Below are 24,113 nucleotides of genomic sequence, written 5' to 3' on the forward strand. Positions count from 1 at the left end.
GCAGCTGTAACCATCACCAAGCACACACCGTGTGTGGTCCCTGTCTCTGCTTCAGCGGCATCCCGTCAGACTCCCGCAGGCAGCTCTGAGGTCAGGTGTGTTTCTTCTCCCCAGGCTCAGGGGAGCCAGCTCCAGTATGGGAAGCAGGGAGACAGGTCCTTGGAACACAGCAGAAGCCGTGCAGCTGGGCCGTCAGCCACGGAGCCGGCCGTGAGCCTGCAGAGCCTACCAGGCCATGGGGACGCCACGGCCATTCCGTTCTCCAAGCAGCCTGGCACGTTACATACACAACACATGCCTCATAAGTCACAAAAAGTGCCGTCTCTGAGTGTAACCTCCAGTTTCACAAGCGGTCTTACCTGCGGTCCTGAGTAGGGGGCCCTCTGAGTCTGGGGGCTGGACTCAAGGGGAAAGTCTTCCCCGTCAGTCCCAGTGCGGGGAGGCCACTGGCTGTCAGGATTCTTGGTCTTCACGTAACTTTTAGCTTGTTTGCGAGCTGAGCTTTTACAGGCGTGGTCCGAGTCCTGCGGTGAGAGCCATGTATCTGAAGGAGCGCACGGACTGACTGGAGAGCCTTGGTGAACCCCCACCCGCCACACAGGGGCTTCCAGTGCATTCGCTGTCGTCTGAGAAGCCAGGCCCTGGACACAGCACGTCCCAGCGCGGCACACACGTGTAGCACGTGCTTGTTACGGACGTTCTCATCTTAAAGTAACTGGGGGATGTTAGGCATCCCAGCCAGGGACCGGCTATGGGAGAACGAGAAAGAATCCGCACCTCATTGCTCTCCACAGAAGCTTCGCTGCTGAGCCCCTGGGCTCTGGCCAGGCCCTCGCTGCTGCTGCTGCTCTGGACAGGCTCCAGGTTGGCACAGAAAGCATGTTCCTCTGAGGGCGGAAAGACAGGGCGTCCGCCTGCAGGCCTCACCGCGGTGCTGTGCATGGGCGTGCCCCGGGCTGAGCCACCTCCACCAGGGCGCTCCTTGGGGCCTGCCGCGGTTGCTTCCTTATGTTTCAAGCTTCCTGCCTGTTCTAAACCCTCCCCTCTATACAGACGGGCAGGGCTTGTTTTTTGTTCACTGATAAATCCCAAGCACCCAGGGCAGGGCTTGGCGTACGGTGGGCACTATGTGAGCAGCTGCTGCACGGAGGTGCAGTTATAACAGGACATTCCTATTGGAGCCTGTCCGGAAAGCCTCAGGGGGCTCCCAAGCAAGGAGCTAAACCTGTTGGTGTGGAGTGGCTCCCCCAGGCTGCACGGGGACGCTGGAACAGAAGCTTCTCCCATTCCTCACAAGAACCAGGGCTGCCCACGCCTCCCCTGTGCCTGTCCTCTGCTGGATGGCTGGGCTGTGTCCCAGCACCAAGCCCAGTGGATAAGTGGGGACGGGCACACAGGAGCTCCAGGACCTGCCCGAGCCGCGGGCTGGACGGGTGGGGGTGCACATACCCCGGCTGCTGCTGCTGCTGCTGCTCTCCACGTCCCGTTCGTTGATGGGGGAGGTGACGTCCCGGCAGCAGAGGCCCTCTTCTTCCAGGGCGTTCTCACCACTGCTGCTGAAGGTGACATAGCCCCGGGGAGGAGCCTGCTCTGTGTACAGAATAGAGCCCATAAGCCCAGGGAACTCCAAAGTGAAGCCGATCCTGGTTCCAGATGCCCCCACCGCCTCAGAGGCCAAGGCCCCGGATGGAGGCAGGCGACTTCCCGCTCATGACCTCACCTACTTGCCCCTGCGACCTGGCATGGCTCTATCTGTGGTGTGTGGGTGGAGAAGTCACTCTGAGGGTCAGTGAGTGGCCCAGACAAGTGCATGGTGGGGCCAGGGCTGACAGCCAGGTCAAGCCTGGGCCCTCTCCTTTGTACCGAGCAACCTCTTTTTCAAAGGGAAAACGTCGGAGATGGTAAAAGCTGTATTTACAGATGCCTGACCAGAGGAAACTCCACCACTAGTGTTCCTTTTAGCAGGAGGCATCTGATGACCTCACACAGACACCCGCCAACCACGTGGCTTTATGTCCCTATGACCTTTAACCATAGGCTCTTAGCGGGCTCCTCGGGCCAGTCAACCCCAGCGAAAAAGAGATCTGGCTGAGCAGGAAGGAAAAAGGCCTTGGGCTAAAAATTAACGGCAATAATATGATATTACCTAACTCTACCTTCCTCTAAAACCAAGCAGAAAAAGGGGCATGCGGCCGGGGGCGGTGGCTCAAGCCTGTAATCCCAGCACTTTGGGAGGCCGAGACGGGCGGATCATGAGGTCAGGAGATCGAGACCATCCTGGCTAACCCGGTGAAACCCCGTCTCTACTAAAAACTACAAAAAACTAGCTGGGTGAGGTGGCGGGCGCCTGTAGTCCCAGCTACTCAGGAGGCTGAGGGAGGAGAATGGCGTAAACCCGGGAGACAGAGCTTGCAGTGAGCTGAGATCCGGCCACTGCGCTCCAGCCTGGGCGACAGAGTGAGACTCCGTCTCAAAAATAAAAAAAAAAAAGGGGGGGCATGCATACCAGGCAATTTCACTCCAGTTTTGCCCCTTTATTTATATAAAAAGACTGACTTGACCAGGCACGGTGGCACACGTCTGTAATCTCAGCTACTCAGGAGGCTGAGACAGGAGGATCGCTTGAGCTCAGGAATTGGAGCCTGCAGTGAGCTATGATCGTGCCACTGCACCACAGCCTGGGCTACAGTGAAACCCTGTCTCAAAAAAGAACCCAAAGGACTGGTTGGTGGGACCATGGGGAACTAACTTACTTCTTTACATATTTTCCTAGTTATGGAGAAGTTTTTACAATCAGCACGTGCTATTTATCATTGCCCCCTAAACTTTTTTTGAGTCAGGGTCTTGCTCTGTTATATAGACTGGAATGCAATGGCACCATCATGGCTCACTACAGCTTTGACCTCCTGGGTTCAAACAATCCTTCCACCTCAGCTTCTCATGTAGCTGGGGCTAGGGCTATAGGCATGGAGATGATATCTAGCTAATTTTCAAAAATTTTTGTAGACATAGGGTCTTGCTACATTGCCCAGGCTGCTCTCACAACTCCTGGGCCCAAGCAATCTTCCTGCCTCGGCCTCCCAGAGTGCTGGGATTACAGGTATGAGCCACTGCACCTGGCCCCCCAGTACTTTTTTTTTGTTTTTTTTTTGTTTTTTTTTTTGAGACGGAGTCTCGCTCTGTCGCCCAGGCTGGAGTGCAGTGGCGCGATCTCAGCTCACTGCAAGCTCCGCCTCCCGGGTTCCCGCCATTCTCCTGCCTCAGCATCCCGAGTAGCTGGGACCACAGGCGCCGCCACCTCGCCCGGCTAATTTTTTGTGTTTTTTTTTAGTAGAGACGGGATTTCGCCGTGTTACCCAGGATGGTCTCGATCTCCTGACCTTGTGATCCGCCCGTCTCGGCCTCCCAAAGTGCTGGGATTACAGGCGTGAGCCACCGCGCCCGGCCGGTTTTTTTTTTTTTTAGACAGTCTTGCACTGTTGCCAGGTTGGAGTGCAGTGGTGTGATCTTGACTCACTGCAACCTCCACCTCCTGGGTTCAAGCGATTCCCTTGCCTCAGCCTCCTGAGTAGCTGGGATTATAGACGCCTGCCACCATGCCCAGCTACATGTTTGTAGAGACAGGGTTTCACCTATGTGATGAATGAAATCTGAGCGGGCTACATTTCTGCTGCAGGAGAGAAAGTTCTATTCCTAAATTTAGCCAATGAAAAGGAAACTCAAGGAGATTAAGCAAAAAAGAAGAGCTAGTCCGTGACCAGTGCATTTCCATCAGTGGACTCAATCCTGAGTCTCCCTGAGCATGAAAGCTGGGCCACCTGTCCCGCTGCCACCTAAGGTCCAGCGACCCATGTTTCAGGAGCCTAAGAGCTAGTCCATCCTGGCCAACACAGAATCTTGGTATGCAGAGAGAAAGAGCCCTCGGGAAACGCGGGCCACTCACCATAGCGAGGCCGTGGGGCTCTGCCGCCCAGGCCAATGCCTGTGATCCTGGCCAGGGCTCGCGGTCCCTCGTGGATGCTGACACCCTTCTTCCGGCACGGCCTCTGTCTCTGAGGAGCAGGGCAGGACTCGTCAGAGGAGCTCAGATCTTCGTACTTTTCTGTGGTCAAACACCAGGATTAAGATAGTCTGTTCAGTGATGGACTCATTTACTAATCCTTATGGCAAACTGAAAGAAAGTAACTGTCGCCAGTTTTGTTAAATTAAGGAGAAGGGTATCTGCCGGGGCATCACTTTTGAGAAATGCCCTAACAGGCCGGGGCGCTGCTCCAATGGGCCACAGGGAGCTGCAAAGTTAGTGAGGATCGGAAGTTTCATTTTTCTTGAGACACAGTCTCTGTCCCCCGAGCTGAAGTGTAATGGCATGATCCTGGCTCACTCACTGCAACCTCCGCCTCCTGGGTTCAAGCGATTCTCATGTCTCACCCTCCCAAGTAGCTGGGATTACAGGTGCGTGACACCATGCCCAGCTTTTTCTTTTTCTTTAAGCAGAGACAGGCTTTTGCCATGTTGGCCAGGCTGGTCTCCAACTCCTGACCTCAGGTGATCTGCCTGCCTCGGCCTCCCAAAGTGCTGGGATTACAGGCGTGAGCCACCGCGCCTGGCCAGGAGTTTCATTCTTATCTCTGTCGAGGTTTGTAAAATTGTTCATAAGCCTGTATTGTTCATAATCAGAAATTTTGTTCTAATTTGAATAAATAAAATTCATCTCTTCATTAAAATATATGGTAATATCAGTCACAACTTCTTTTTCCTGATCCCTTCCTTTGGAAGCAACTTTTTTTTTTTTTTTGAGATGGAGTTTTGCTCTTGTTGCCCAGGCTAGAACTTCTGCCTCCTGGGTTCAAGTGATTCTCCTGTCTCAGCCTCCCGCGTAGCTGGGATTACAGCCATGCACCACCATACCCAGCTAATTTTTGTACTTTAGTAGAGATGGGGTTTTATCATATTAGTCAGGCTGGTCTCGAACTCCTGACCTCAGGTGATCCACCCACCTCAGCCTCCCAAAGTGATTACAGGCGTAAACCACTGTGCCTGGCTGCAAACAACTTATTAAGGAATTCTGTTTTTTCTTTTTTTCTTTATTTTTTTGAGATGAAGTCTCGCTCCATCGCCCAGGCTGGAGTGCAATGGCACGATCAAGGCTCACTACAAGCTCCACCTCCCGGGTTCACACCATTCTCCTGCCTCAGGCTCCTGAGTAGCTGCGACTACAGGCGCCCGACACCATGCCCGGCTAGTTTTGTTTTTGTATTTTTAGTAAAGATGGAGTTTCACCATGTTAGCCAGGCTGGTCTTGATCTCCTGACCTTGTGATCCACCCGCGTTGGCTTCCCCAAGTGCTGGGATCACAGGCATGAGCTACTGTGCCCGGCCGCAATTCTGTATTTTCTAAAGCATGGCATGTGTTTGCTATGATTATAAAGTGTTTCAAATCACTGCCCAGTCTGAGCTTTCTGAGCTTTCAGAGCTCAACCCAGGGCTTTTACTATTTTGTAGCTTTTCAGTTTTTCATATTTGACTTATATAAGGCTCTGATCCGATTCTACTTTTACGAGATACGTGAGTTGGATGCAGGAGGAAATCATGAGATCTCCTTGTGGAGCTGGTAAGCTGAGACGGAAATGAAGGCAGAGGTCCCCTGCGTTACCATTTTACCACCTGAGCTGTGTTTACTATGAAACAATCCCAACACCAGGGAAGGAGCTGGGCTGAGCCTGACCCTGAGAAAGGAGCTGCTCACTCAGGTGCAAACTGACAGGATAATTCAGGGCAGGCCAGCAAAGAAGGAGAGCTCAGGCCCTGAACATGGGCCACTCTGTCCTTCCCCATGAAGAGGCTCACGCCCTGGCGACTGAGCTAGCTATGTGGACACACACCCCCTCACACTCAAAGATCTACAGCACCCCAGGGAGACTGTGCTTCCATCCAAGCTAAAGGGGAGGGAGCTGTAAGACAAATGCACAAAGGTGGCAATAAGCAAGGGAACGGCAGCTGCGTGAATCTCAGCACCCAACACACCCTCAGAGCGGCTTAAGAATTACAGGCAGATGGAAACCACAAAAAAGCCAGAGCTGCAATCCTCCTATCAAAGTGGAAATCAGGGCAAAATACATTAAATATGACACAGAAGGACTTTTTTTTTTTTTTTTTTTTGAGACAGAGTTTCCCTCTATACCCAGGCTGGAGTGCAGTGGCACAATCTCGGCTCATTGTAACCGCCTCCCGGGTTCAAATGATTCTCCTGCCTCAGTCTCCCAAGTAGCTGGCATTACAGGTGTGTGCCACCATGCCTGGCTAATTTTTGCATTTCGAGTAGACACACGGTTTCACCATGTGGGCTGGGCTGGTCTCGAACTCCTGACCTCAGGTGATCTGCCCGTCTTGGCCTCCCAAAGTGCTGGGATTACAGGCATGAGCCATGCCCGGCTAGAAGGACATTTCTAATACTGAAAGCCGTAATTCACAGTGAATCTATAACAAGTTAAGAAAATCTGTCACCAAAAATGCACCAACTTCCTTCATAAATCACTAATAGGTAATTTTGTAGAAAATGAACTAAAAGTACATAATCCTAAATAAGATACTCACAGATACGCTAAATTGTATACACAGAAAATAGAGAATACAACTTCTTCTCAAGCAAAACACAGAACATTAAAAAATATTGATCAGGGCTGGGCGCGGTGGCTCACGCCTGTAATCCCAGCACTTTGGGAGGCTGAGGTGGGCGGATCACTTGAGGTCAGGACTTCGAGACCAACCTGGCCAACATGGTGAAACGCTGTCCTACTAAAAATACAAAAAAAAAAAAAATCAGCCAGGCGTGGTGGCAGACGCCTGTAATCCCAACTACTCGGGAGACTGAGGCAGGAGAGTCGCTTGAACCTGGGAGGTAGAGGTGGTGGTGAGCCGAAATTGCGCCTGGGCACTCAAGCCTGGGTGACAGAGTGAGACTACATCTGAAAAAATATATATCTATTGATCAGCAGGTGATAAATAAGATGACAAAGAAGTTCTGTCAAGGTAAGAATTATAAACACTACCTGATCAGACACACTAGAATAAAGGTGATCAGAATAACATGAGAAATTAATCACAAGATCAAAAAGGCCCTTCTACCAAGAAATTAACAAACAAAAACAACCACAAGACTTCTATTAGACAACTCATGGGTGAAGGAGAAAATATAAATAAAAATTATAGAATTTCTGAAAAATAATAAGGAAAGTATTAAATACAGAACCCCCAGAATACACTTAAAGCAGCAATCAGCAAAAATTCACAGCCTCTAACATTTAGCAACAAAAGGGAAACAATGAACATGAAAGAAATTTCCAACTCAAAAAACTAGAACAACAAAGTAAGCCAAAGAAAAATAAAAGCAGAAATTAAACCATCAGTAGGTCTCAATAATCAATCAAAATCCGATGGGGTTTTCTTGTTTTTCCACTAAACAAAGTACTAGTATTTAACTTTAAAAGGAAAAAAGGAGCAAACACAAATATTCAAAATAAGAAGTGAGGCCGGGCGCAGTGGCTCACGCCTATAATCTCAGCACTGTGGGAGGCTGAGGCGGGAGGATCACTTGGGCCCAGGAGTTTGAGACCAGCCTGGGCAACATAGTGAGACACTGTCTCTATTTTTTTTAATATAAGAAATTTTTTAAAATATAAGAAATGAGATCCAGCAATTCCACTACTGGTTATTTATCCTAAAGAAAGAAAATCAGCCGGGCGCAGTGGCTCAAGCCTGTAATCCCAGCACTTTGGGAGGCCAAGACGGGCGGATCATGAGGTCGGGAGATCGAGACCATCCTGGCTAACATGGTGAAACCCCGTCTCTACTAAAAAATACAAAAAACTAGCCGGGTGAGGTGGCGGGCGTCTGTAGTCCCAGCTACTCGGGAGGCTGAGGCAGGAGAATGGCGTAAACCCGGGAGGCGGAGCTTGCAGTGAGCTGAGATCCGGCCACTGCACTCCAGCCTGGGCGGCAGAGCGAGACTCCGTCTCAAAAAAAAAAAAAAAAAAAGAAAGAAAATCAGTATACCAAAGAGATGTCTACACCCTCTTGTTATTGCAGCACTATTCACAGTAGCCTAGATAGAGAATCAACCGAGTCCATGAGTGGATGAATGAAGAAAGAAGGCTTTATATACACAATGGAATATTATTCAGACATAAAGAATGAAATCTGATCATTTGTGGCAACATGAATAAGCATGGGAGAGACTATGTTCAGTAAAATAAACCAGACAGAAAAGAAAGACAAATGCCAGCCAGTGTGGTGACTCACACTTGTAATCCCAACACTCTGGGAGGCCAAGGTGAGAGGATCACTTGAGCCCAGGAGTTCCAAACCAGCCTGGTCAGTATAGCAAGACCCCGTCTCTACAAAAAAAAAATTAGTCAGGTGTGGTGGTAGGTGCCTGCAGTCCCGGCTATTCAGGAGGCTGAGATGGGAGGATCACTTGAGCCTAGGAATTGGAGGCTACAGGAGCCAAGATTATGCCACCACACTCCAGCCTGGGTGACAGAACGAGACCCTGTCTCAAAAACCAACCAAACAAACAAGACTACATGACTACATGATCTCACCCATTTACAGGATTTTTAAAAGCTCACATCAAGCATGTTGAGTAAAAGAGTGGATATCAGAGGTTGGGGGTGGGGAGGCAGTGGGAGAGACTGGTCAATAGGTATAAAATGACAGATCGAAGAAAGAAGTTCTGGTGTTCACAGCAGAGTAACTATACAGAACAACAGTGTATACCTCAGAACAGCTACTAGAAGACAGAAATGTTCTCACCTCAAAGAAATGATAAATATTTGAGGTGATAAACTAATTACCTTAATTTGATCATTACACAGTGTATACATGTATCAAAACATCACACACTGTACCCCATAAATATGGAGTTATTTTGTGTCAATTAAAAATGAGATAAATATTTTCCAGGTCAGGTGCAGTAGCTCATGCCTGTAGTCCCAGCACTTTGGGAGGCTGAGGCGGGTGGATTGCCTGAGTTCAGGACTCTTGAGACCAGCCTGGTCAACATGGCAAAACTACCTCTCTACAAAAAATACAAACGTAAGCTGGGCATGGTAGAGTGCACCTACAGTCCTAGCTACTCGTGGAGCTGAGGTGGAAGGATCGCTTTGCACCTGGGAGGCAGAGGTTGCAGTGGGTCGAGACTGGGTCACTGAACTCCAGCCTGGGTGACAAAGGAGACCCTGTCACAAAAAATAAATCAGTATTTTCCATGCTAAAAAAATAATAATAACAGGAGAAAATAACTACTGAAACGGAATATTTTATCTTGTTTTATTTTATCTATTTACTTTTTTTGAGATGGAGTCTCGCTTTGTCGCCAAGCTGGAGTGCAGTGGCGTGATTTTGGCTCACTGCAATCTCCGTCTCCTGGGTTCAAGTGATTCTCCTACCTCAGCCTCCAGAGTAGCTGGCGCACACCACCACACCGGCTTATTTTTGTATTTTTAGTGGAGATGGGGTTTCACCATGTTGGCCAGGCTGGTCTTGAACTCCTGACCTCAAGTGATCTGCCTGCCTCGGCCTCCCAAAGTGCTGAGATTACAGGCATGAGCCACTGCACCCAGCCTGAAACAGAATTTTTTTTTTTTTGAGGCGGAGTTTTGCTCTTGTTGCCCAGGCTGGAGTGCAATGGCGCAATCTCAGCTCACCACAACCTCCGCCTCCCGGGTTCAAGCGATTCTCCTGCCTCAGCCTCCCGAGTAGCTGGCATTACAGGCGCGCACCACCACACCCAGCTAATTTTGTATTTTTAGTAGACAAGGGGTTTCTCCATGTTGAGCAGGCTGGTCTCGAACTCCCGACCTCAGGTGATCCACCCGCCTCAGCCTCCCAAAGTGCTGGGATTACAGGCGTGAGCCCCCACACCTGGCCCTGAAACAGAGTATTTTAAAAGGAGAAAAAAATTGGCCGGGGGCAGTAGCTCACGCCTATAATTCCAGCACTTTGGGAGGCCCAGGTGGGCAGACCACCTGAGGTCGGGAGTTTGAGACCAGCCTGGCCAACATGGAGACACCCCGTCTCTGCTAAAAATACAAAATTATCTGGGCGTGATGGCACATGCCTGTAATCCCATCTACTCGGGGAGGCTGAGGCAGGAGAATCACTTGAACCCGGGAGGCGGAGGTTGTGGTGAGCCAAGATCAAGCCATTGCACTCCAGCCTGGGCAACAAGAGCGAAACTCCGCCTCAAAAAAAAAAAAAAAGCCGGACGCAGTGGCTCACACCTGTAATCCCAGCACTATGGGAGGCCGAGGCAGGTGGATCACAAGATCAGGAGATCGAGACATCCTGGGTAACATGGCGAAACCCCGTCTCTACTAAAAATACAAAAAAATTAGGTGGGCGAGGTGGCGGGCGCCTGTAAGCCCAGCTACTCGGGAGGCTGAGGTAGGAGAATGGCGTGAACCCCGGAGGCGGAGCTTGCGCCACTGCACTCCAGCCTGGGTGACGGAATGAGACTCCATCTCAAAAAAAAAAAAAAAGAAAAAAATTATCTTGTAGACCTCTGCAAATAAAAAACTATTATCAAGGAACCACCTCACAGCAAGAGACCAGATGGTTTCATGGGAGGATTCTATCAAAACTTCTAAGACCACGTAGCACTAATGCTACATGTATTGTCCTACAACACAGAAAAGGAAGGAAAACTTCCAATTATTTTTATGAAGTATAACATTGATACCCGTACCTGATAAAGACAGAACAAAAATAGAAAATTATAGGCCACACCGGGGGCGGTGGCTCACGCATGTAATCCCAGCACTGCTGAGGCAGGTGGATCACTAGAGGTCAGGAGTTTGAGACCAGCCTGGCCAACATGGTGAAGCCCCATCTCTACTAAAAATACAAAAATTAGCTGGGTGTAGTGGTGCATGACTGTGATCCCAGCTACTTGGGAGGCTGAGGCAGGAGAATCGCTTGAACCCAGGAGGCAGAGGTTGCAGTGAGCTGAGATCTTGCCACTGCACTCCAGCCTGGGCAACACAGCAAGACTCCATTTCAAAAACAAAAAAAAAGAAGAAAGAAAACTATAGACCAATATCACTTATGACTAAGTATCCATTGAGAAATACTAAATATTAATAAACAGAATTCAAAAACACATTAAAATAATACAACATGTGTGATTTATGCCAAGAATGTAAAGTTGATTCGTTATTAGGAGGTTCATGAAGACAAGCTACCATATGAAAATTCACAGTCGTCTCCAAAGATAAGGAAACAAAATTCAATAGTTACTCCAGTAAAACACCACTCAAGAATACAAGAACTGATGAATACTTTGTTAATATGGTAAAATAACATATGCCTTCGCTCTCACATAATGAGGCGTTTCCACTAAGATCAGGACCAAGGTGAGGAGGCGCACAGTCTCCACTATACTGAACAACGGGCTAGAGGTGTCAGCAACTAAACAAAGAACAATGCAATTCAACAAAGTCAGAGTCATAAGAATCAGCAGGTAGCAGTGTATTCATCGATACTTAAAGATTATATGTTAGTACACCTGTAAAGCCCTAAAGAATCAGTAACAAAACTAACCTGAACAATACAAGAATTCTGTAAGGTAGCAGAATATAAAATTAGTTTGCAGGGCCGGGCGCAGTGGCTCACACCTGTAATCCCAGCACTGTGGAAGGCCGAGGCTGGTGGATCACCTGAGGTCACGAGTTTGAGACCAGCCTGACCAACATGGAGAAATCCCATCTCTACTAAAAATACAAAAAATTAGCCACGCATGGCGATGCACGCCTGTAATCCCAGCTACTTTGGAGGCTGAGGCAGGAGAATTGCTTGAACCTGGAAGGCGGAGGCTGCGGTGAGGCGAGATTGCACCACTGCACTCCAGCCTGAGCAACAAGAGCGAAACTCCCATCTCAAAAAAAAAAAAAGTTTGCAGAAATCCACTGCCTTCAAATGCACTGACAATATGCAGTTAAACGATATAATGACACCACTAAAGAACTTATTCACATATCCAACCACCACCTGTTCCCCAAAAACCTACTGAAATAAAAAATAAATAGCACTGAATAATTAATACCCTGAGATTTGGGGGAAAAAAAGGGGTATAATGGTAGGGAAAATCCCATTACAATAGGAAAAAAGATGATCAAACACTTAGGAACAAACTAGTCATATGCAAAATATAGATGAAGAAAAATTTAAAACCCTCCTGCAAGACCCAAAAGTACACTGGAACAAGAAGACATCCCTTGTTCTTAGACAGGACAACTCAACACCACAAAGATAGAGTTAATTCATACACTGTCACAATCTCCATAAAAGTATCAAGCTGTTTTTAAGGAGCTAGACAAGTTGATATTCAAGTTCATACAGAAAAATGAATAAGCCATAGCCCAGGAAACGGTGAAAACAGAAAACTAAGGGGGCCTGCCGCGACTCGGTAGTCAAGCATACTACAGAAAGCCTCTACAGTCACGACAGCCTGGTTTTGTGCCACTCTCCATCATAACCATCCTTCTCTCCTGTTAGAGCAGCGGCCTCAACCTTGACATGGAAGCAGCTGGGGGAGGCAAAGCCAAATCTCAGAGGAGAAGGTGGGAGCCGGGGAAGAGGGGGACATCTTTCTCTGCCAGGTCACCTGAAGCTGAAGACAACCAGAGACCCCAGCAGGGCACGGCTGGCAGGTGTGGGTACCTGGGCTCCGATAGAGGCTCTTGGGCAGAGAGGGCGAGTGAGTGTCCATCAAGGCCACGATCTTCATGTGTCCGTACTGCTTGGCCAGCATCCGGGCTGTGGCTCCACTGTGGTCTCTCGCATCCACCTTGACTCCCTGCGAATGTCCGTGAAAGGGGGTTAGGAGCCTCTCCTTCAAAGTGCCTGCCGTTCCTGGGCTGCTGGCTGGGAAGAGAAGGGCATATGCTGGTTTCTGGCTGCCTCCCTGCACGGGAAACGCCACATCTGCATGAGAAAAAGGCGGGCTTGTCTGCATCGTAGCCACAAGTTTTGCTCTCACTCTCTTTTTAGTGACAAGCATGAGGGGGGCTTGGGTTGGGGAGTCATCTCCCAGCTGTGGCAGCTCTCGGCTTCCCACTGCTGCCCGCCACACTCATGACCTCCCTTGCAGTGGGCTGGCAGCCACCATGGGGAGAGCCCAGCCTTCACCTTCTGCGCCTAGGCTGTGTCCCACTCGCTTTGCTTGTCTTCACTCAAAGAAAGCTGGAGACAGCAGTTCACAATGAAAGCAGCCTTTTTAACCAGTCAGAATGAAAGCACCATCCTCTGAAGCAGAATTCATCACTTTGATCAAAAGCTCTATCATGTATTTACAGGTCTTGTGGTGCAGCAATTCCACTTCCATGACTCTAAGGAAATAACCCTAAATACAGAGAAAGCTTTAGTGTGCAAAGGCGTTTGGCACAGGCCGGGTACGGTGGTTCACACCTGTAATCCCAGCACTTTGGGAGGCCGAGGTGGGCAGATCACAAGGTCAGGAGATCGAAACCATCCTGGCCAACATGGTGAAACCCCTTCTACTAAAAATACAAAAAATTAACTGGTGTGGTGGCGAATGCCTAAAGTCCCAGCTACTCGGGAGGCTGAGGCAGGAGAATCACTTGAACCCGGGAAGCAGACGGAGGTTGCAGTGAGCCGAGATCGTGCCACTGCACTGCTCCAGCCTGATGACAGAGTGAGACTCTGTCTCAAAAAAAAAAAAAAGTTTGGCATAACATATTCACAATAATGAAAACCTACCTAGAGACAACTTGAATGCTCAGGGGGACAAGGAGCCAGTTACGTTATTGCCATAGATGATGAGATTTACAAACGGCTGTATGATCAAGTTAAAAAAGGATCATGGCCAAGTGAGGTGGCTCATGCCTGTAATCCTAATATTTGGGAGGCCAAGGCAGGTGGATCGCTCGAGCTCAGGAGTTGGAGAACAACCTGGGCAACACAGTGTGACCCCACCTCTACAAGAAAAAACAACAAACTATAATCAATACAGCATGTTTCTGGTGTTGCTCTATACCGTAACTGTCCTGCTCTCCTGTTAGTCCAGGCAGCGGGGGTAGGCAGGGAAGCCAGAGCCAAATCCCAGAGGAGGAGGTGGGACCCCAGAAAGGGGGAGCATCTTTAATAAAAACGAGCAGGGTATGGCGGCACACGCCTGTGGTCCCAGCTACTCAGGAGGCTGAGGCGGGAGGATCCCTTAAGTCCCAGAGGTGGATGCTGCAGCGAGCTGAGATCGCGCCACTGCACTCCAGCCTGAGCAATAGGGCAAGACCTTGTCTCAAAAAAAATAAAAAAGGATCATGGTACAAAACTACATATACATTACAACTCCTGCAAAACGAGACAAAAAATAAAAGTACACAGAAAACAGTATTGGACGGTAACATACCCAAAAGGTTGCTATTTTTAAGTTATTTATTATTTTTGATGGAGATTTTTCCAATTGTCCAATCTTCTATGTTTTTAAAATGTACTATCATAAGCATGTTTGCTTTTTTTTTTTTTTTTTGAGATAGGATCTTGCTCTGTTACCCAGGCTGAAGTACAATGGCGCCTAAGGAAATAATGCAGGACATACACTACAATTTAGAATTTTCACTGTGGCATTCAGCATAGTAAGAATCAGAAAGAATCTAGAATAAGAGATTAGTGAGCTACGTGAGAGCATATCCAGAAAACAGAGTGCGCCCCGCCCATTTACGTGGTAGGTGGGAGTACCTGCAGTGACACAGACTAGGGTGCACAAAACATCATTAAGAGAAAAACGCAGGGCCGGGCAAGGTGGCTCACGCCTGTAATCCCAGCACTTTGGGAGGCCAAAGTGGGCGAAGCACAAGGTCAAGAGTTCAAGACCAGCCTGGCCAACATGGTGAAACCTCGTCTCTACTAAAAATACAAAAAAAAAATTAGCTGGGCATGGTGGCAAGTGCCTGTAGTCCCAGCTACTCGAAGAGGCTGAGGCAGGAGAATCACTTGAACCCAGGAGGTGGAGGTTGCAGTGAGCCAAGATCACGTCACTGCAGTCCAGCCTGGGTGACAGAGGGAGACTCCATCTCAAAAAAAAAAGAATCACAACCCTTAAGTAGTTTTGCTTCCACCCATACTGCAACTGTCTCTCCCATTAGACCAGGGGTGCCTCAACCTTGACCTCCACATGGAGTCAGTGGGGGAGGCAGAGGTGGTCTCTGAGCAGAGATACAGGAAAAAACTGTTTTCACAAAGCATAAGGAGTTTTACTTTCTAGACTGCCCTCCATCCTACTTTTGACTCTGGTTAAAAATTACCTATGAAACTTTCAGCCTTAAAAAATAATTTATAGGCCGGGCACGGTGGCTCACGCCTGTAATCCCAACACTTTGGGGGAACAAGGAGGGCAGATCACAGCTCATGAGTTCGAGACCAGCCTGGCCAATGTGGTGAAACCCTGTCTCTACTAAAAAATACAAAAATTAGCCGAGCGTGGTGGTGCATGCCTGTAATCCCAGCTACTCAGGAGGCTGAGGGAGGAGAATTGCTTGAATCCAGGAGGCAGAGGTTGCAGTGAGCTGAGATCGTGCCACTGCACTACAGCCTGGGCGACAGAGTGAGATTCTGTCCAAAAAAATAATAAATAAATAATAATACTTTATAAGCTGGGCACAGTGGCTCAAGCCTGTAATCCCAGTACTTTGGGAGGCTGAGATGGGTGGATCACTTGAGGTAAGGAGTTCAAGACCAGCCTGGCCAACGTGGTAGAACCCCATCTCTACTAAAAATACAAAAAGTAGCCAGGTGTGGTGGTACACGTCTGTAGTCCTAGCTACTCAGGAAGCTGAGGAAAGAGAATCGCTTGAGCCCAGGAGGTGGAGGTTGCAGTGAGCCAACATCACGCCACTGCACTCCAGCCTGGGCAACAGACGAAGCAAGACTGTCTCAAAAATAAAAAATAAAAATAAAAAATAATTTCTTGGCTGGGCAGAGGCTCACACCGGTAATCCCAGCACTTTGGGAGGCTGAGGTGGGCGGATCACTTGAGGTCAGGAGTTTGAGACCAGCCTGGCCAACAACCAACCTGGTCAGCAGTTTGAGGCCAGCCTGTATCTACTAAAAACACAAAAATTAGCCGGGCGTGGTGCACCTGTAATCCCAGCTACTCGGGAGGCTGAGGCAGGAGAATCACTTGAACACGGGAGGCAGAGATTGCAATGAGCCGCTGCACTCCAGCCTGGGCGACAGAGGGAGACTCCATCTCAAAAAAAAAAAAAAAAAAAATTCTTGTTTAAGTTTGATAGAACGAACCCTAAGGTTTTAACCAGAATAAAACAGTAGCCTCTTTACTGTAGGATTTTAACTCATTATGTATTTTCGGTTTTGTTTTAGAGGCAGAATCTCACTCTGTGGCCCGGGCTGGATTACATTAGCTCACTGCAACCCTGACCTCCGCAGCTCAAGTGATCCTCCCATCTCAGCCTCCGTGGGATTACAAACACACACCACGACTGGCTAATTTTTTTTTTTTTTTTGAGACGGAGTTTTGCTGTGTCACCCAGGCTGGGGTGCAATGGCATGATCTCGGCTCACTGTAACCTCTGCCTCCCGGGTTCAAGTGATTCTCCTGCCTCAGCCTCCCAAGAAGCTGGGATTATAAGCACCTGCCATCATGCCCAGCTAATTTTTGTACTTTTAGTAGAGATGGGGATTCACCGTGCTGACCAGGTTCATCCTGAAATCCTGACCTCAGGTGATCCACCTGCCTCGGCGTCCCAAAGTGCTGGGATTATAGGCATGACCCAACGTGCCCAGCCAATTTTTGTTTTGTTTTGTTTTTTAATGTGGAGACAAGGTCTCACTGTATTGCCTAGACTGGTCTCCAACTCCCAGCCTCAAGCAATCCTCCCATTTTGGCCTCCAAAAGTGCTGGGATTACTGGCATGAGCCACTGCGCCTGACGTGAAAATAAATTTTTATCTACTTATGCTTTAAAAGATTTTTTTCCTATTTTATAATGTCCATATTACTAAAGAGACACATGATCAAAATTCATTTTAACATGAAGGTGGGATCAGAGAGTTTAGAAACCCTGGAACAAGACTATCCAGAAGGCACGAATCAACTTTCTCTTAAAGAGAGGCCCACAAAGATCCATATCCTCTTCTCCTGACTGAGCTGCTGGGGCTAGGCCCCACCGGCAGAAGGGAAACGGGGGACAAGGAAAGCAGCCACAGCCCTTTCTTCCCCTAGCAAAGAGCACAGGATGCCCAGCCTTGCCCAGTTCTCCACCTCCAGAAATGGAGCCCAGCTCTGGAGGGGCAGGTTGGGAAACCAGGTGGGCTCCCTGCTCTGGCTCCAGGTGTTCTAACAACTGGGTGGCAGGAAGAATGTGGGAGAGAAGAGCTTCCAGGCAAGGCTTGCCCACCAGCCTCCCCGACAGGCAAACCACCCAGGCCATCAGGCCACCTGCCGCCAGTCCTGCCCCATCCCACCAAGCAATCACTAACCAACACTTTGATTCTTGAATAAAGTGCTGGAGGAAGAACTCAGTGCTGAGTTCCTGAGTTTGATAAGTTTGTGTGACTGGGAAAGAGAACATTTTTGCTTTTAGGAAATACATATTTAGGGGGAAAGGGGCATGATGTCACAATTTACATTTAAATGATTCAAAAAACATATGCACGTTATATATAAAGAGACTGATAAGAAAATGAGGTGAAATGTTAACGTTTGGGGAATCTGGTAAAAACATGCAAATTGTTGGCCAAGCACCGCGGCTCCTGCCTGTAATCCCAGCACTTTGGGAGGCCAAGGTGGGAGGACCACTTGCAGCCAGGAGTTTGAGACCAGCCTAAGCAACTTAGTGAGACCTCAACTCTACAAAAAAATTAAATCAGCTAGGTGTGGTAGCACGGGCTTGTGGTCTCAGCTACTCAGAAGGCTGAGTTGCAAGGATCCCTTGAACCTGGGAGGTCAAGGCTGCAGCAAACTATGATCGTGCCACTGCACTCCAGCATGGGCAAAGAGAGTGAGACCCTGTCTCTAAAAGAAACAAACATACAAAAAAAAATTATAAGAGTACATATGTCTTAGGATCTCCAGTTCTACCTTACTTAAAATGACTCTAAACTTACAAGTAGAGGGTCTTCATGGTTCTGGGCTATCGATTCTATGATGTGTCTTAAGGAAGCCTAGTTCATGTCAGCAGGATTATCTGTCAAAAGATTATCTGGCCGGGCATGGTGGCTCACATCTGTAACTCCAGCACTTTGGGAGGCCAAGGTGGGAAGATTGCTTGAGGCCAGGAGTTCAAGACCAGCCTGGGCAACATAGTCAGATTTTGTCTCTACAAAAAAAAGTATCCAGGCGTGGTGGTGCGTGCCTGTAGTCCAGCTACTGAGGAGGCTGAGGCAGAAGGATTACTCCAGCCCAGGAGGTCAAAGCTGCAATGACCCATGATAAGGCTACTGCACTCTAGTCTGGTGATCGAGCAAGACCCTATATAAAAAAATAAAAATAAAAAAAAATTATTTGCAGAAAAAGAAACCCAAATGGCCACTAAAAAGTATAAAGTATTACAGAAACATAAAAAATAAAACATAAATTAAAATTAAGAAATGAAAAGATGCTCAATCTCATCAGAAATCAGAGAAAGGCAAAAATCAAAAGGAGACACTCATTTGACTATGGGAGCCAAAGAAGTCTAACATCCTGGCCAGGCGTGGTGGCTCACGCCTGTAATCCCAGCATTTTGGGAGGCCGAGGCAGGCGGGTCACGAGGTCAAGAGATTGAGACCATCCTGGCTAACATGGTGAAACCCCGTCTCTACTAAAAATAAAAAAATTAGCCAGGCATGGTGGCGAGCGCCTGTAGTCCCAGCTACTCGGGAGGCTGAGGCAGGAAAATCACTTGAACCTGGGAGGCAGAGGTTGCAGTGAGCCGAGATCGCACCATTGCACTCCAGCCTGGGTGACAGAGACTCCATCTTAAAAAAAAAAAAAAAGAAGTCTAACACCCTAAGGGGAGGGGTGTGAACCAGGACCACTATGGAAGAAAGCAAGTTCACACTATCCACTACCAACTGAGATTCACCCACCTTACACAACAAAGACCCTACTTTGAAGAACACATCCTAAGCTCCCAAAGAAATTCCCACATGTGCTTAAAAAGACATGTAAGAAATGTCAATGGCAGGCCGGGTGCAATGGCTCATGCCTGTATCCCAGCACTTTGAGAGGCCGAAGTGGGCAGATCACTTGAGGTCAGGAGTTCAAGACCATCCTGACCAACATGGTGTTAACTCCGTCTCTACTAAAAATACAAAATTAGCCAGGCATGGTGGCACGCCCCTGTAATCCCAGCTACTGAGGAGGCTGAGGCGGGAGAATCACTTGAACCCAGGAGCAGAGGTTGCAGTGAGCCAAGATTGCACTACCGCACTCCAGCCTGGGTGACAGAGTGACACTCCGTCTCAAAAAAAAAAGAAATGTCGGCCGGGCGCGGTGGCTCAAGCCTGTAATCCCAGCACTTTGGGAGGCCGAGACGGGCGGATCACAAGGTCAGGAGATCGAGACCATCCTGGCTAATACGGTGAAACCCCGTCTCTACTAAAAAAATACAAAAACCTAGCCGGGCGAGGTGGCGGGCGTCTGTAGTCCCAGCTACTCGGGAGGCTGAGGCAGGAGAATGGCGTGAACCCGGGAGGTGGAGCTTGCAGTGAGCTGAGATCCGGCCACTGCACTCCAGTCTGGGCGACAAAGCGAGACTCTGTCTCAACAAAAAAAAAAAAAAAAAAAAAAAAAAAATGTCAACGGCAGCACTGTCAGAAGAGCAAAGCGGAACCCAACTTAAGAGCTCACTAATAAGGGAGAGGATGAAGGTGACTGAGGCATCCCTCCACACACAGAGCTGTTAGAGTGCATTTTGCCTGCATGAACCAACATGCTGCTGAATGACACACACAATCTGACATGCTGTTTACACCCAGAATGACACACACAATCTGATATGTGGTTTACACCCATCTTTCAAGATTCAAAACAAGTCTACACATGGTGTAAGGATGCACAGTATGTGATAAAAATATAAAATCAGGGACTGGAGAGGTACACACTGGCAGCTGGAGAGTGGTTGCCTCTGGAAAAGGAGGAAGGCAGATGAAATAGAAAGGCATATAAAGGGGATTTTGGTTGTGTCCTTTACAAACACAATGGGAGAAGAGCTGAGGCAGATGAGGCGAGAGGTTAACGTGTGTCACACACAGGTACTGGGTTCGTGTGGTCGGCTATCTTACCTCTCTACTCTATTGAGTGCTTCATAATTTAAGACGCATGATTCTTACTGTGGTGGGTGTGGAAGATGGCAGTTTGGCAACATCCACATTAAGACGGTACTTACACTTCACCCAAAACTTGTACCTTTAGTACTGGACCATACAGATGTGGTCACACATATTTACAGACACATGTGGAAAGATATTCTGCACAGCGCTGTGCATAATAGCAAATGGTTGGCAATGACCTAATTCTATCTGTAAATTATTGTTAAAGAAACTCTGATTCGGCCAGGCGCAGTGGCTCACACCTGTAATCCCAGCACTTTGGGAGGCCAAGGCGGGCCGATCACAAGGTCAGGAGATCGACACTATCCTGGCTAACATGGTGAAACCTCGTCTCTACTAAAAAGAAAACACAAAAAATTAGCCAGGCGCGGTGGCACATACCTGCAGTACCAGCTACTCGGGAGACTGAGGCAGGAAAATAGCTTGAACCCAGGAGGTGGACGTTGCAGAGAGCCGAGATCGTGCCACCGCACTCCAGCCTGGGTGACAGAGCGAGACTCCGTCTCAAAAAAAAAAAAAAAAGGAAAGAAAAGAAAAACAAACAAAACTAACAAACAAAAACTCTGATTCATCCCTACAGGGAATACCATGCCACTATAAAAAAAAAAAGAGAGAGAGAAGGGGCTGGGCACGCTGGCTCATGCCTGTAATCCCAGTGCTTTGGGAGACTGAGGCAGGCGAACTGCCTGAGCTCAGGAGTTCAAGACCAGCCTGGGCAACATGCCAAAACCCGTCTCTACAAAAAATAAATACAAAAATTGGCTGGGCGTGGTGGCACGCACCTGTAGTCCCAGCTACTTGGGAGGCTGAGGCAGGAGGATCACTTGAGCCTCAAGGCTGCAGTGAGCTGAGACTGCACCACTGCACTCCAGCCTGAGTGACATAGCAAGACCCCGCCTATCTATGTATCTATGTATCTATGTATCTATGTATCTATCTATCTATCTACTTACTTACTTAGAAATAGTTTCACTCTGTCGCCCAGACTGGAGTGCAGTGGCAACATCTTGGCTCATCGCAACCTCCGCCTCCCAGGTGCAAGTGATTCTCCTGTCTCAGCCTCCCAAGCAGCTAGGATTACAGCGCCTGCCACCTGTATTTTGTATTTTTGTATTTTTAGTAGAGGCGGGTTTCACCGTGTTGGCCAGGCTGGTCCAAAACTCCTGACCGCAAGTGATCTGTCTGCCTTGGCCTCCCAAAGTGCTGGGATTACAGGAGTGAGCCACTGCACCTGGCCCCATCTCTTTATACACCAATATAGAACAATCTTCATGATTAAGTTTTAAAAAAAAAATGCGGCCGGGCGCGGTGGCTCACGCCTGTAATCCCAGCACTTTGGGAGGCCGAGGCGGGCGGATCACAAGGTCAGGAGATCGAGACCACGGTGAAACCCCGTCTCTACTAAAAAATACAAAAAATTAGCCGGGCGCGGTTGTGGGCGCCTGTAGTCCCAGCTACTCGGGAGGCTGAGGCAGGAGAATGGCGTGAACCCGGGAGGCGGAGCTTGCAGTGAGCCGAGATCGCGCCACTGCACTCCAGCCTGGGCGACAGAGCGAGACTCCGTCTCAAAAAAAAAAAATAAAAAAAATAAATAAATAAATAAAAAATAAAAAAAAAATGCAAGATGGGAGCAGCTGCACACGGGGCAGGACTATGGGTGTGTGGGTGTATTCCAGTGTATTCCCAGAGTCGCCCTTGGGGAGGGTGCCAAGGAGATGCAGGCAGGGTGGGGGAGAGGCCTGCGGTGCACCTGCCTTCTGGTCTGCATGTGTTCCACGTGCATGTTCTGTCCCAAAATTCTTTGTTAAAAAGAGATACCACGTGAAATTTTCATTATTTAAGAAATTCCCACCAATAAGTGAGAAAAAAACAAACTATCCAATAGAAAATTGGGCTATAAACAGACAACTCATAAGAGAAATACGAATGGCCAGCCGGGCGCAGTGGCTCACGCCTGTAATCCCAACACTTTGGGAGGCCAGAGCGGGCAGATCATGAGGTCAGGAGATTGAGACAATCCTAACTAACATGGTGAAACCCTGTCTCTACCAAGAACACAAAAAATTAGCTGGGTGTGGTGGCAGGCGCCTGTAGTCTCAGCTACGCGGGAGGCTGAGGCAGGAGAACTGCTTGAACCTGGAAGGCGGAGGTTGCAGTGAGCCGAGATCGCGCCACTGCACTCCAGTCTGGGCGACAGAGTGAGATGCCATCTCGAAAGAAAAAAAAAAAAAGAAAGAAATGGGGCCGGGCGCGGTGGCTCAAGCCTGTAATCCCAGCACTTTGGGAGGCCGAGACGGGCGGATCACGAGGTCAGGAGATCGAGACCATCTTGGCTAATACGGTGAAACCCCGTCTCTACTAAAAATACAAAAAAACTAGCCGGGCGAGGTGGCGGGCGCCTGTGGTCCCAGCTACTCGGGAGGCTGAGGCAGGAGAATGACCGGAACCCGGGAGGCGGAGCTTGCAGTGAGCTGAGGTCCGGCCACTGCACTCCAGCCTGGGTGACAGAGCGAAACTCCGTCTCAAAAAAAAAAAAAAAAAAAAAAAAAAAAAGAAAGAAATACAAATGGCCAAAAAATTTTTTTTTTTTTTTTTTTTGTGTGAGACAGAATCTTCCAGTCTGGGCGAGAGAGCACAAGACTTCCGTCTCCAAAAAAAAATTTCAACTACACTAACAAGGACAAACCAAAATGAAATGCCACAATTCACCTGCCAGATTGACAAAAGGCTGGCTGACATCAGGGCTGGTGAGGACATGAGAAAATGGGCACCTTTGTATACGACTGGTGGGCAGGACGAGAGACAACCTTAGTAGTGGGAATTCATTAGGACCGCCTGAACTTCCCCCCATTGGGTTTAACAGCCTTATAAAGATATAATCCACATACCAACAAGTCACCCACTTACAATGTACACTTCAGTGGCTTCTAGTACATGCACAGTTGTTCAACCATCACCACAAACAATTTTAGCACATTTTTATCACGCCAATCTTCCCATCCCCCAAGACCCAGGAAACCACTCATCTATTTTCTGTCTATGTATTTGCTTATTCTGGACATTTCATATGAATGAAATCAGATAGTGTGTGGCCTGTTGTGTCCAGCTTCTTTCACTGAGCCTAATGTTTCCCTTTTCTTTTTGAGACAGGATCCACTCTGTGACCCAGGCTGGAGTGCAGTGGCGCAATCATAGGTCAGTGCAACCTCCAACTCCAGGGCTGAAGTGATCCTCCGGCCTCAGCCTCCCAAAGTGTTGAGATTACTGGCGTGAGCCACTGCACGCAGCCCAGCCTAATGCTTGAGGATTCACCCATGCCGCAGCATGCATCAGAACTTTACTACCTTGTAGGGCCGAATAATATCCTGCTATTTAGATAGATATTTTGTTCATCAATTCCTCAGTAGATGGACTTGTGGGTTGTTTCTACTTTTTGGCAATTATGAATAATACTGCTATGAATATTTATGTACAAGGTTCTGTGTGGACAGGCTTGCACCTGTAATCCCAGCACTTCGGGAGGCTGAGGTGATCGCTTGAGCTCAGGAATTCAAGACTACCCTGCACAACACACTGAGACCCCCAACTCTACCAAAAAAAAAAATTAAATATGTAGCCAGGGCGTGCTGGCATGCACCTGTGGTCCCAGCTACTTGGGGGCTGAGCCCAGGACGTTGAAGCTGCAGTAAGCCATCATCTCGCCACTGAACTCCAGCCTGGGACACAGGGCAAGATCCTGTCTCAAAAAAAGAATAAAATAAAATA

At 48.4% G+C, this 24,113-nt stretch overlaps 1 protein-coding gene across 32 annotated transcripts in view; it reads right to left on the reverse strand.

Moving 5' to 3' along the window:
• Window positions 1-24,113, reverse strand: part of ANKS3 (ankyrin repeat and sterile alpha motif domain containing 3) — a 39,334-nt gene that overhangs the window by 4,334 nt on the left and 10,887 nt on the right. For 20 of the 32 annotated variants that reach the window (XM_015125547.3, XM_028840678.2, XM_077985406.1 and 17 more), the window contains 5 exons: window positions 12,718-12,853; window positions 3,944-4,102; window positions 1,450-1,590; window positions 778-887; window positions 360-524 (listed from right to left, as the gene is read on the reverse strand). In XM_015125547.3, the coding sequence (XP_014981033.3) occupies window positions 360-524; window positions 778-887; window positions 1,450-1,590; window positions 3,944-4,102; window positions 12,718-12,853 (711 nt within the window). Of the gene's footprint in view, window positions 1-359; window positions 525-777; window positions 888-1,449; window positions 1,591-3,943; window positions 4,103-12,717; window positions 12,922-16,153; window positions 16,265-17,904; window positions 18,049-18,140; window positions 18,505-20,729; window positions 20,823-21,305; window positions 21,437-24,113 lie in introns of those variants that run through there. The other 12 variants (XM_077985423.1, XM_077985426.1, XM_077985424.1 and 9 more) reach the window with 8 other exon arrangements.

This window comes from Macaca mulatta, chromosome 20, assembly GCF_049350105.2.
Source record: "Macaca mulatta isolate MMU2019108-1 chromosome 20, T2T-MMU8v2.0, whole genome shotgun sequence".
NCBI lineage: Eukaryota > Metazoa > Chordata > Mammalia > Primates > Cercopithecidae > Macaca > Macaca mulatta.